General features: G+C 26.8%; 2 protein-coding genes across 2 annotated transcripts; one reads left to right on the top strand and one right to left on the bottom strand.

Annotated features, from left to right (window-relative positions):
• LOC129988537 (zinc finger protein 431-like) lies at positions 1 to 2245 on the top strand. Its single transcript, XM_056096785.1, has one exon. The coding sequence runs from the start codon at positions 812 to 814 to the stop codon at positions 1775 to 1777; it is 966 nt and encodes a 321-aa protein (XP_055952760.1). The 5' UTR covers positions 1 to 811; the 3' UTR covers positions 1778 to 2245.
• A 3327-nt stretch (positions 2246 to 5572) lies between these two features.
• LOC129988849 (ankyrin repeat domain-containing protein 39-like) lies at positions 5573 to 12017 on the bottom strand. Its single transcript, XM_056097129.1, has 4 exons — positions 11765 to 12017; positions 11588 to 11676; positions 8865 to 9068; positions 5573 to 5761 (listed from the first exon to the last, which is right to left on the bottom strand). The coding sequence occupies exons 1-4, from the start codon at positions 11862 to 11864 to the stop codon at positions 5615 to 5617; spliced, it is 540 nt and encodes a 179-aa protein (XP_055953104.1). The 5' UTR covers positions 11865 to 12017; the 3' UTR covers positions 5573 to 5614.
• Positions 12018 to 13512: the final 1495 nt, after the last annotated feature.

The following is a 13512-nucleotide window of genomic DNA, read 5'->3' as shown; positions in this document are numbered from 1 at the left end:
GTGAATGACAGTAGCTCTTACAGATAGTCTATTAGTTCCTACAGCACTTCAAAAATTTTCATATAAATCCCCATCCATTATTCATAAAATCGTGGGCAAAATTGTGTAAAAATCTCAGATTAACCAACATATTACTTTTATATGGATCCCAGGGCATTCGACAATTTTATGGAATTAAAAAGTGGACTTATCGCAAAATCAGTTACAGAAATCAGCCCATTCATTGAATGGATCGCATCGGAAGACATCATCTCACGCATCAAACAAATCTCAAAAAGAAAAACAACAGACAGCTATAGACAGAGCAAATATTATGAAATTTTTGGAGAAATTCCAGACATAAAAAATATTGCTAAATGGACAAGAAATAGAAGAGAAGACATCATTTGCGCTAGAATTTCTACGAAAACACTCATCACACCTGGCCTTCTACATCGTTTTAACCTGTCGAATCAACCAAATTGCGAAACATGCCAATCTTTGAATAATTTGGATCATATCTTACTGCACTGCCGAAAATACTCAAGCATCAGACGTTGCCTGTGCCTTGAAAGAGAGTTGGGCCTCAACTCTCTTTCAAGCTGCAATTTCAAACAACTCACGAGCAAAGCATTTGCAGATAAACTATCTCTCCATATTTTCCTTCAACACTTGAAATTTTTTGACATTTATTAATTAGAGATATTGTTGAACGCTGGGATGACAGCCTTTGTAGCTAAAAATCCCTAAATCCCCCTCAAACAAAAACAAATGACAGTAGCTATCTATCGGGTTTTTGTTTTCTCGATCTCTACCTGTAAACAATATATCAATGATGGAAAAACAATTTGCATGTAGTATTTGCAATAAATCATTTTTCACCGTGTATTCGCTTAAGATACACTGTCTTACTCATTCAGATGATCTGCCATACGAATGTAAAGTTTGTGGCAAAAAATTTACTTTGCCATCGAAACTTAAGAAACATAGTGTAGTACATTCTGATGAAAGACCCCATGTATGCCAAGTATGTCAGAAAGGTTTTTCAAGAATTGACACTTTGAAAGAACACTTGCTTACCCATACTGGAGAAAAGAAACATGTTTGTACATATTGCCAAAAAGGATTTACTACTGCATCACATTTGAAAGTACATATTAACGTTCATACAGGGAAAAAACCATACAAATGCAATTTATGTGGGATGTGTTTTACCCAATCAGGGAGTTTAAAAACACACCAAAGAAATCATGAGGAAATTGATATTAAAAAGAATATTCATGCATGTGATGTTTGTGGAAAATGTTTTGGAAAAAAATCTAATCTTAATAGACATAAGGAAGTTCATTCAAATGATAAATTTTATAAATGTGAATTCTGTGGCAAGTCTTATTCGCATTCCAACTCCCTCAAAGTGCATTATTTAACTCACACCAAAGAGGTGGCTTTCTCCTGTGATTTATGTCCAAAGACATATTCATCCAAGACTAGCTTGAAATTTCATTATCGAGTTCATACACAGGAATTGCCATATGTGTGTGAATTTTGTAACAAAGGTTTTACAATCAAGAGTGTTATGAAGAGGCATGAGCTTATACACAAAAATGAAAAAGTTACTTGTAGTTTATGTGAAAAGAGTTTTTCTTGCCTGTCATCTTTGAACAGACACTATCTGGTTAAACATACTGAAAGTAAGAAACTTCCATGCAGTGAGTGCAATAAATGTTTCTCTTGTACTTCATCTTTGAAAAAACACCGTCTTACTAAACATACTGTACAAAAAGTTATATCTGATTAATTGTTGTAAAATATATGTTGAATAATTTTTTATACATTGCACAAGAAATTTGCTTTGTAATTATTTAGAGAATTGTACATATTTTTTAAATGTGTATTATAGTAATTAAATTTTTTTGTCTGACGATATTTATTTGATAGCACAGTGATAGATTTAATTTTTTTTCTTAATTAACACTAATGAAAAGATGAGGGATTCTTACGTTTTTCGGTACTTTTCCATTAGCCGGGCGTAAATGTCGCCAATTGTGAACCAAACGCAAATTTGGCAGAATTCTACATTTATCTGGAAATTTTTTGCTTGCACCCGGCTAACGGATTGTGAACCAAATGCGAATTTGGCTAAATTCTACATTATTTGGCAATTTTTCGCTTTCACCCAGCTAAGGGAAAAGTACCTATTTTTCTAAATACATAGAAAAAACATCCCATATAAAATATAGATAAAAACAATTGGTCTTGCAGTTAAAAAGATAAAACTATTTTTTAAGAAATGATAATTTTCTATGATATATAAAGAATTGCATTTGTGCATGAGTATTTTATTTTTGTAAATATAAATTGTCCTTGCTTGGTTATTATTTTGCATTAAATTATATATTTAAACATGTGAGCTGAGAGTGCATACTTATATTCTGTTTTATCAGAAAATATTATGTTGAATCCAAAGTTTATAAAATGTTTCATGGACTCTTATGTCAGTTTATTCCCTAAAAAAAAATATAAAACGTAATTTAGATATCACAAAAACTGAACAATTGAATTAAGTTTAACAGTTCAGTAAAATTTCATATAAGTATCCATTGAATAATTTATCTAAAGTTAACAAAGAAATTTTTAACTATGCAGAAAACTATATAAATTATCTATATGATTTAAAGTTCATTTTTCAATACTTATCTTAGAATTGATTGCACGGCATGCATTATATGTAAATTAAGGAAATGTGATAAATTTTTAATCTGTTGAATTTAAGAACACATTTTATGAATTACTTTATGACTTTTTAATACCCTTTTCAATATTAATTTTCATTCAAGTTTTACTTGCAAGATACAGAAATATGATAAATTGTTTTTGTGTTAATGTTTTTTTTTTTTTTCATTAGTTAAAAGCTAAAATGAAAATGAAATGTGCCAAGTACAGTAACATAAAGTAAACAAGCATTTGTTAAAAACTTAAATGCCATTTTTATGCTACAAGGATGATAAAAAATTTCCATGGCTGGTTGTTTTCCTTTTTTTAACTATTTATTCATTTGGTACTTACGTATTAGCGCCACCACAGCAGCAGATTTGGCGCTTTTTGCTCTAATGCGCCAATAAAGAGCAATCTTGTTGTTCGCACACAACACTTAAAAACTGCCAAATCTGTAGCTGTTTGTGGCGTTAATACATAAGTACCATTCATTCATGTTCTAAATCAAAGTGATGAAAATTAAAATAAACTGTAAAAGTCAAACAATATCTACTTTCTGGCACATAAGCATCATCAAGGACCAACACCAGATTTCACCAACATGTCAACAGAAATTCAATAATACATTGAACCCAATTAGCTGTTAATATTATTAACAGTCTTGTTTCTTGGCAGTTTCACTTGAAAGTAGATTTCAAACAGAAGTGCTTTTTTCCATTTCTAAAAAATTGTACATTTCTGTATTATTTCTATTAGAAATTTAATTTTTTACTGTGCTATAGTTTTGAACTGACTAATTTTAAATACTGTTTCAAAATTAGATTTTATTTTGGATTTTTTAGGAATGGCATAAAATAATAATAGAAATTACTAAATGTACAACTAATTAACTTTTATGAGAATTATCATTTTTTGAATGAAGTTGCATTTCAGAATTGTGTTTTTGTGTAATAAAGCAAAGATATTTTAATATTTCAAATTTTTTCCATAGTTGAAAAGCTATATGAAAACTTTAGAGAAAATATTATTTATATGGCTGAATATCACAGCAAAGCAATAAATTAAATTCATATAATGTGATGAAAAATTAATTATAAGCATGTTAAAAAATTAATTATAAGCATGTTTTTTTTGGGGGGGGGGGGATATTTAAATGTTAGACAAATTTATCTTAAAATGGGGGAAAAAAATCTCCAATATAATTTTCAAAAGTAATTCTTCCATTGGTGGTTTTACTTTAATTAAAGTTTGCTTAATTAACATACTTAATGACTTTAAGTTCACTTAAATTACTTTAATTAAATTAGTGATATTAAAATGTGCTTATACATACTTTTAGATTCAAATGTGAAATTTATCTTTAAAAGAAATATTTATGAGATTTTAAAACACTATGACCTATTTCTTATTCAGTAACTAAATATTATATGTACTAAATTTTTTTAATAAATTGTCATAAGTGTGATTAAATTTTAACAAAAATATAAGCATTAGCATACCTGAATTAGAAAATGCTTCTCTTAAAATATTTCTTAGGCAAACAACTGTTCCATGATGAATAATGTTTAATTTTAATTAAATTTCTTAAGCGTATCTTGACATTCTCATAGCTTCCTCAACAATGCGTTTTTAAACTACAAATTGATTGTAAACAAAATTGTGTAAGTTTAATAGTTTTACACTTATTTTATTATATGTATGAATATTCAAAAAAATTTCATGATGTCATATATGAATGGAAAGCATATTGTCTTATATGGAATCTAACTGCATATTGTCTTATATGGTGCTGTCATTTCAATTTTTGACTCCATGACCTAATGTTTTTGGTGCCAAGATTATGCTCTGTATTTGATGGAAACACCTTGGTTTGATAAATTATGAGCTGTTGAAATTGCATTAAACCATCACAGGGGATCAACATTGAATGCAACAGATGTGTTTGAGCCAAACTTTGAAGGAAAATAACAACAGTAACAAGAGAGATAAGACAAAATTATCCTCCAGCGGGGCAATACTCAGTATATATCTCAAGGCTAATCAAAACATAGAACACTAAAATGAAGGTCTTACCCTACTCACTGTACTCTCCAGATGTTGTGCCTTCTGACTATTTTTGTTTTGATTATTGGCACACTACGTCACTATTTTTTAAATGGTATCCAAAAATTGCAAAAAAAAAAAAAAAAAAAGAGTGAGAGAAAGGGGGAAAAGTAGTAGCTAATAACAGATGATACTTTGAATCATGAATAGATTATCACTTTTTAAGAATAAAGCTACAAATTTTGGAAAAATAATAATGGAGGAAACAAAGCTGTACACTTAATATTAGTTAGAATAACATGCTAATAAAAAATTAATAAATAGCAAGTTTAATCTTTCATATATTTGATATATTATTTAATATTTTTTAGAGTTTTATTTCTAGGTTCTAAAAGTAAATTGATGAAATGAAATAAAACAGAAAAAAATTCATTTTGTCAATGCCAAAAGATATAAAAGTAATAACAGAATAAATTCTTTAGTTTTCAATAATGGAAGATACGAAAGATTTATAGAAACAATTCATTGCAAAAATAAAAACCATTATTCTATGTACAACAAAAATATTTTTTTTTTAATTGTGTAAAAAACAATAAAATTACATAGAGGCTAAAAGATATCATTAAAAAAAATAAATGTTTGAATTTTAAGGCAGTATATAAATAATTTTTGTTTGATAATACTTCCAGATTAGCAGATAGAGAAGTAGAATAAAGTTTCATATTGACAGGATATGAAAATAACTTCAACCCATGAAATAACAAAAAGTTTTAATATCAAATATACATATATATTGAAACAGATTTCATAATTTATAGAATGCATCTATAATAAATACATATTTACATGATTCTTTTTTAAAAAAATAATAAATTATTTAAATTTTTAAGAGTGATAATAAAGCTGTATTATTTTCTTTAACATAATGGATTGGTAACTGTTTTCTTTTGTCTTCTATTTTCATTAATTCTGGCTTCAGGTTAATAAGAATCTGACATACTTCCAAATGTTGTCCTTCAGCTGCCTGTAAAAAGGTTCAATTCAGGATTCAGTAATCATATTTTTTTAAACAATACATACTCTAAAAAATGCATACCAAATTGATAATAATCATAACTAATGAAAAAATTATTGTAAAAGAATATTTAACAATAATCAAACATTTATTTTAATTAACTTTCTATTCTAAGTAATGTTTTCAAGTAAATAAAATATACTTCTATACTCTGTTTCACCCTAACTTGGCAGTATTGTAAAAGGCACATAATGTGACGCTCCGCATTGGGAAACAGTTCCCCCATCAATTCCGATTTTAAAATAGTTAAAATGCTCAGAAATTTATCAAATAATATCATAAATTACAGAAATCCTTTTTTTATCAGTATGTTTTTAAAATTATTCTCAAGTTAGAAGTGTTTATCTGTTAAGTATTTTGTAAATAAAGCGAACGAATAAAACGAAACGATTGACATAATGAATTCCACTTTGGCTAGAACCGGTCTTCAAGGTCAAATATTTAGCGCGCTTTTCTTTTACGTCTCCGCCAACTCAGCTTCATTTAGTTCCCAACCATTATCATCTTTTGTACTTTTTTATTCTCCCTTTTTTACCAGCTGATATTTTTGATACTATTAATCACATTAGTAGTTATTAGTTTTGATTGTTGAATATTTATTCGATTCGTCATTTCTATTCACTTCTAAAATGTCTGAAAAAGAAAAAGTGTTATCACCGAATACACTGTGCACACCTTCAAGATGAGTGAAATCAACAAATAGTGCAACATGAAAACAGAAATAAAGGCATCCAGTCCTTTAAGTACCCCTGGAAAGAAGCGACCAGGCTCAGTAGGTAAACATTCAGGTCTTGTAAAATATGATGATTTTACATTATCCTGTATCTGAAGAAAAATCCATGCATTTTTTCGTAAAAATGAGATCCCAACATTAGATAAAGTTTTAAAAGATGTGGACGATGATACAGGTATTTTTTCAAAAAACATTAACCGAACTACGCTTTACAGAATATTGAAAGATTTAGGATTTTCTTTTGAGAAACGATGAAACGAAATGAAATAACTTTAATGGTTTATTAAAATAATGTATCAATAATATTGAACAAAATAATGAAAATGGGGAAAAAATTAATTATCTGATTTAAAATGATAATATAATAAAGTTAATAAATATTTATTATTTGGCGAAAAATTTGCGAGATAAAGTTCCGCCAGCGATCTGCATTTCTAGTAACTTTATAGTTTAAAGTAAGCCAGTTCCCCTCACAGCGACTGTGATTCGGCATGCCTAGAATATACACTACTGCCAAGTTAGGGTGAAACAGAGTATAGATATTAAATTACATATTTGTAATCAGAAGTGTTTTTTTTTTAATTTCATTTTTTTTTGTTTTTTTTTTTGCCTAGTTTATTGGTTTAATACGAATTAGCAGATAATTTGGTATCAAACATAAAGAAAAACACAGGGGGTGGTTGATAAGAAGGCTAATGAGGAATAAAGAAGCAGAAAGAATATATTTGCATTCAAATACTATTTTTTTTTATAAAAATAAATACACAGATAGAAACTGTATTAAAAATTTCTAATTTAAAACTAGTCATCTTTAAGAACCAGGATTACTGATCATAATTTTAAAAAAAATTAAATCTCTGATGTTTAGTACAATTTTTATGATTTCATCAGCAAAGTTTTTTAAAATAAAATTTTGAAAAAAGTCACATCCAGATATATTTTCCACCTTCTCAAATATGCTTATGCCAAATTTAATTGCTCCAAACTCAACAATCTGCCAACACATTTACTTTATTATTAGTTGATATTATTTATGAATGAATTATGTAGTACATTTAATGAAAATAACTTTTTTTTTTTGCTTTGCATTTTCAAAATCAAATTAATATTTTATGAAATAAAAAGTTTGTTAACTGAATAATTTATAGAAATTTTATCATTATAATAAATCACATTGTATAATAAAAGTTTATTTATGTTTTTTGAAAAGTTAAATTTTAAAAAACTTTTCAGGAGAAAAAAATGGTTATAATTGGAAACTTAAGAGCACTGAGTGCAAAATGCTCAAACACAAAAATCATGGTGCCGAATTTTCACCAAATATTTACTTTTCAATACTATTTTTTAAAAAATATTATTAATTAAAAAATATAAATAGTTCTATGTTTATAATAGTAAATTATCAACTTAAAATCTAGGAATGCTGCAAATACATATATATTTCTTAAATGCTTGAATGCATACTCCATCCAAAACATGCTGTTAACTTTTATTAAATACAAATATTAACTTTCTGTGAAGATGAGGTTTCTTTAATCTTTAAGCAGGATTAAGTAGCTTTTGATGTACATACAATTTAGTTTTATTTTTAAAAAATATATCTCTATTTAAGCAAATTTATCAAAAAAACTGCTTTAGAAACATACAAAAAACAATTTTTCCTATTCCTAATTAATACTAGAAAGCCAGTATAAATAAATCAATAAGAGATTTATTTTCCCTTTAAGGAAAACAAATTTACCTTCATTTGAATGAACTGCAGATAACATAAGAAATAGAGAAAAGTATTTTAAGACACATATTAAGCTAGAAGTGTATCTCGCTTTTAAATCATAGAAAAAAAATTATTTTTAAAAATAACTTATTATAGTGACAGAGTAGGGCTTCTGCAGTTCTAAAAATGCCACTTACTTCTTATTTCAGCAGAGATTTGACATATAAATAAACTATCTTGAACATTAATTTAAGCTTTTCTGTAATAGATCTTATGCAATCCAAACATTTCACTTTTATGACATTCTACATATTTTCATTGCAGGTAGTAGAATGTTAAAATCTATTTTTAAAATGAGTACCAAGGTATTTTCATTATAGTTATTTAAGCCTATACAATATATTAACCTTTAAAATCCATTAAAATTTGTTTAGGTCATTTATTTAAATTTAAGGAGGCCATTATTAAAAAAAAAAAATTGTCTTTTAAATTATAAGCAGAATCTAGATTTTATCTATCATTTGCAGAGGAAGCAATTATTGACAAACACTTGTCAATAACTGCTTCCTCTGAGTACATCTCATAAACTATTAAATCAAGATTACCTTATGAAGGGCTGTTTTTCCATCACTATCAGAAATACAGGGATTAGCTTTATACTGAAGTAAAAGTGAGACTATATTCTGCTGACCAAGATATGCAGCTCTGTGCAATGGAGTTGCACCTCCATTTGTTTGAGCATTAGGATTTGCACCATTTGACAGTAAAATTCTGCAAGCTTCTTCTTTTCCATTTCTTGAGGCATAGTGCTGAAAATATTATCCTTTGAACTAAAACAAGAACTTGTAAAATTTAAAATAGTCTTCAATTAATGCACATAAATTGATTTAAGAATATTAAAAACTTAGTTTATATGTTTCAAAAATTGAATGCAGTTTAGTAATTTATAAAGCTTAGAACAAGTTGCAGGAAGAAAAATTGCTATAATGGTATTTAAAACATCTGTGAAATAGAAATTAAGTTTAAAGGGATCTAAATAAGTTAAATAATGAAAATGTAATTTAAGCTACAGGCATAATTTCTAAAATCATTTATTTGATGGTGAATATGGCTCTTAGTGAATTAAAAATTTAATTCTAATTTTAGAATAGAAACCATGTATGTTATGCTGCAGTATTATAAATGACTACAATCAAATTTTTTTTCATTAAAAAATAATTAACATTTTATTTTCTCTACCTACAGTTAATCCTGCATTATCATTAATATACTGAAAGTAAGAAATTTTTATTTTGAACAACATATTGTAAGAAAAACTATATACAAAGAATTTAAGAACTCATAAGCATCTTAAATGAGTATTAAATAAAGAATTCTTAACTTTAAAATGTTATGACTTAACTAACTGCCTAGAGAATCTGGTAAGTTTGCAATTACTATGAAAAGAACTAAAAAGTGAAAAATATTATCAGTTTCGTTTACAACCATAAAAATTGTTGTCTTGTAAGCCATTTATGTTGTTCTTTTTTTAGTGGCATTTGCCATTCTATATATTATTTCTGTGGTCAGTACCTCTTTTTCTTAATGAATGCAAAGCCTAATGGTTTTTAATAGACAACAATGAATACTGTATCAATAAACAGTTTTATTATAGACTTCTGTGATAGTATACATAATTTATATTAAAACTAGTTAAGGAAAATTAAAACATCGACTGTATGAATTTAGTGATATCTAAACTTAATGATACAAATATACATTAACAAGCCTTGTTTTCTCAATACCACTTAGTTTATGTTTTCAAACCCGTCTCATTCAGTTATCTAATTTGTGCTCTCTATTATGATATTTTGAAAATGTGTATTAATTTTTTTTTTAATTCTATTTTTTTCCATCAAAAAAATTTTTATTGCAACTTTTATAAATACTTTAGTTGCCACAGATGTGCAAATATCTCCCTCCCCCCCTCTCTTTTTTTTTTCTATTTTACAAATTTAATTTATATAAATCAAGTGACTTATGCATTCATTATCAGAATCATAAAATCTAGCAATATTTTATATCAATTATTGAAAATGACAGTTAAAATATTCAAAATGACTATAATCTGATATCAAATATTATGTACAGATATTGCAAATAGATTCATATCAATAAACAGTCTTTAAATCTTTTGCTGATTAAAAAGTTCTTCTAAAATCTATCCCAAATTCATAAAAAAAAAAAAAAAAAAAAAAAAAAAATCCTTTATGGACTAGCTTATGAAGTCAAAGAAAAGACTGATAAATATATTAATACCATCGTATTCACTTGGAAATGCTTATGAAAATTTTTCATGTCATAGAGCTCAAAATAAAACTTGTGACTTGTTGCTGCATTTAATTTCAATGTCCCACTAAAAATCTAAACGATTTGGAAGGAGAGGGAAATACAAATATTTGAAAATGAAAAAAACTTATTGATATTCATTAAAAAAAAATCACTGGTAATATTAGGTCTAAATTGCTTCCTATTGAAGTTAAAACTTTTAGAACAAATTTCATAATGATTTTAAATGGAAGTTCATCATAATTTCCTTAGAAACAAAAATATATATATATTTTAAGCAAATGGCAAGCTGGCACCAATGGAATAAAACAAAACTATAATTTATTACTGTAAAATAATTATTCATCTTTTTTTCTTACAATGACATAGTTGATAAATGATAAAAAATTGAGTAACTACTTTCATATTAAACTGAAAATTCTCAAATAATTTTGTTAATTCTGCGCATAAGAAATGAAAAACTATATATATATATATATATGTAATGATATTTTAAACTCTTAATTTAATCCAAATTAATGTCCAAGATTTTATCTTAATTTAGCCCATCATAACTTCATTCTAAAATATTATCTTATTTCGCGATCCAATTGCACTTTCGGTTTCATTAAATCCTTTGTAAAAATAATGCGCCATAAGTACTACGTATCAAATGAAAGTGATACTTTTGTTACTCTTCTCAAGGTCAACATATGCATTCCCTTGGCGCATGGCCAGAAATCCAATGTTATATAAGACTAGTGATCATTTGTTCATCCCTTTTTGACTTCTGCGTTTGGGACGAATTGCACCTTCTTGTAAATAATCATGTCTGCCTCCCGAGAGAGAATAAAATGGAATTAAAAATACCAAGTCTCTTCACTGCTTCGAACCTGCATTCTACTTAAACCAAATATATATATATATATATTTAATTAATTAATCAAAACTTGATTTATAAATTATTTCATTCATATACAGTTTAAAAATAAAATCGACATAAAAATATATAATTACTTACTAATGCTGTGTATCCTGATGAATCATGAATTGAAGGATCTTCTCCTTTACTCAAAATAGATTTCAATCTTTCCACATTTCCATCTAGAGCTACAAAATATTTGATCCTTAATTTAAGAAAAAATTGCTAATAATACACAAACTTTAAGAGAAAGAAATATAATAATATGTTTATTACCTGCACCCCATATACCCTTTTCAAACGACAGTTCTTCTAATGATTGACTGACACCATATCTGGAGGATCCGTGATGACAATGACAATCATGATTAGCCATGATTCAGTAAGAAAAATTTGATTTTCTAAGCAAACCTATAAAGCGTGCACTTTTTCACGAAATTATTCTAGAAATCAGTTGCAAGCGCCTGTCGTAAGAAAAGAAGCAATATTTTGAAGAATGTTTTTATTGGCTTAAATCACTTTTATCATAAAAGCGGTTGATTTGTTGATTCAAACCATAAACAGAAATGGTTTTACCACTAATGGCTTCAATTTTACTAGCAGCTTAATATAGTATTCAATTTTCAATTGGTATATTCATTAAATAATGATTGATTTATAACAAAATAATTTTTTAATATTTTTTTTCAAAATTCATTAAAAACCTGAAAAATATGTATACTTTGCGCTGCTCTTGAAAAAAAAAACATTTCTGTAATTATAAAGCATTAAGATAGTTTTAAAATATTATAGATATAATAAATTTTTAAAAAATTAAATGGTTATTTATTAATTTTTTTTTTTTTTTTCCTCAGATGAAAAATCTAAAATTCTGTCGTATCCTAAAGATAAAAAGGTAGGAAAACTAGAAAAAAATAAATAAATAAATAAAAATAGAAGGGAGGTCGCTGTTTTGTAAACAGCAGATACAGCTTTTGGGAGTTTAATATACTTGCACAATAATTATGTTTTAAATAGCAGGAGAGAAAAATCATTTTAAAATAATCACCCGATAAATATATTTAAAATTTCTTCGCATAAGATATTCAGACGAAGCCTCTGTGAAGGATGAAAGTTGCTTGCGTTGATTTATTTTGCTAGAAATAATAACTATACCAAAACTCTTCATGATAATAATTTTGGAAAATTAAAGAACTTGAATGCTTTTGTTGCTTTAAAAATTATTTTGTGGGATTTTTTTTTTTTTTAAATCTTGAAGTTGCAAATAATAAATTTACAAAATATATTATTTTGGTTTTTTTTTTTTTTTTTTTTAAAAAAAAGAATGTTTTGTAATTAGCTAATTTACAGAATTCCAAAAATCCAGAATTCTAAAATGATTTTGTGTAAAACATTCTTCTGTATGGAACATGATGCACAGTATGTGATTTTGTACAGAAGGAAACATTCTTGCTTATAATATTCATCACAGCCAAGACGCTTTTTACTCTGCTCGAAAATGAGTTAAGTGGTTTAAAAAATGTTTCACATTCATTGTTTAAAAACAAAATTGAAAAGAGTACTTTGAAAATTCAGAGAAAATCAGTAATGACAGTCTATTATGTTCGGCAATGAACAAACATCATTCTACTAAATAAGGGATATTGTTTAAAGTAATTGTAAAATATTGCAAATTAAGAATATTGCTTACAAATAAAAAAATTCTATTTATAAAGAATATTTTAACCAGAAAGATTCATTAATTTAAAATAGAAAGATTTAAAATGTGGAAGTGTTTTGATTGTGGAAAGGAATTCAAATATTCTTCTGGACTCTCTAGGCACCGTAAAAAGTCACATTTTGTTGAGATCAAAGTATTTGAATGTGATTGTTGTGGTGAAAAGTTCAACTCATCAGCTGATCTTAAACACCATTATACAAATCATATGGGAGAAAAACCATTTGAATGTGACTTCTGTAAAAAGCGGTTTGATAAAAAGAGTGCATTATTGACACATTGCAGAATTTGTCCTACACAGAAATGT

This window comes from Argiope bruennichi, chromosome 10, assembly GCF_947563725.1.
Source record: "Argiope bruennichi chromosome 10, qqArgBrue1.1, whole genome shotgun sequence".
Taxonomy (NCBI): domain Eukaryota; kingdom Metazoa; phylum Arthropoda; class Arachnida; order Araneae; family Araneidae; genus Argiope; species Argiope bruennichi.
Note: the sequence above shows the minus strand (reverse complement) of the source record. Positions and strands in the feature narration are given on the sequence as shown.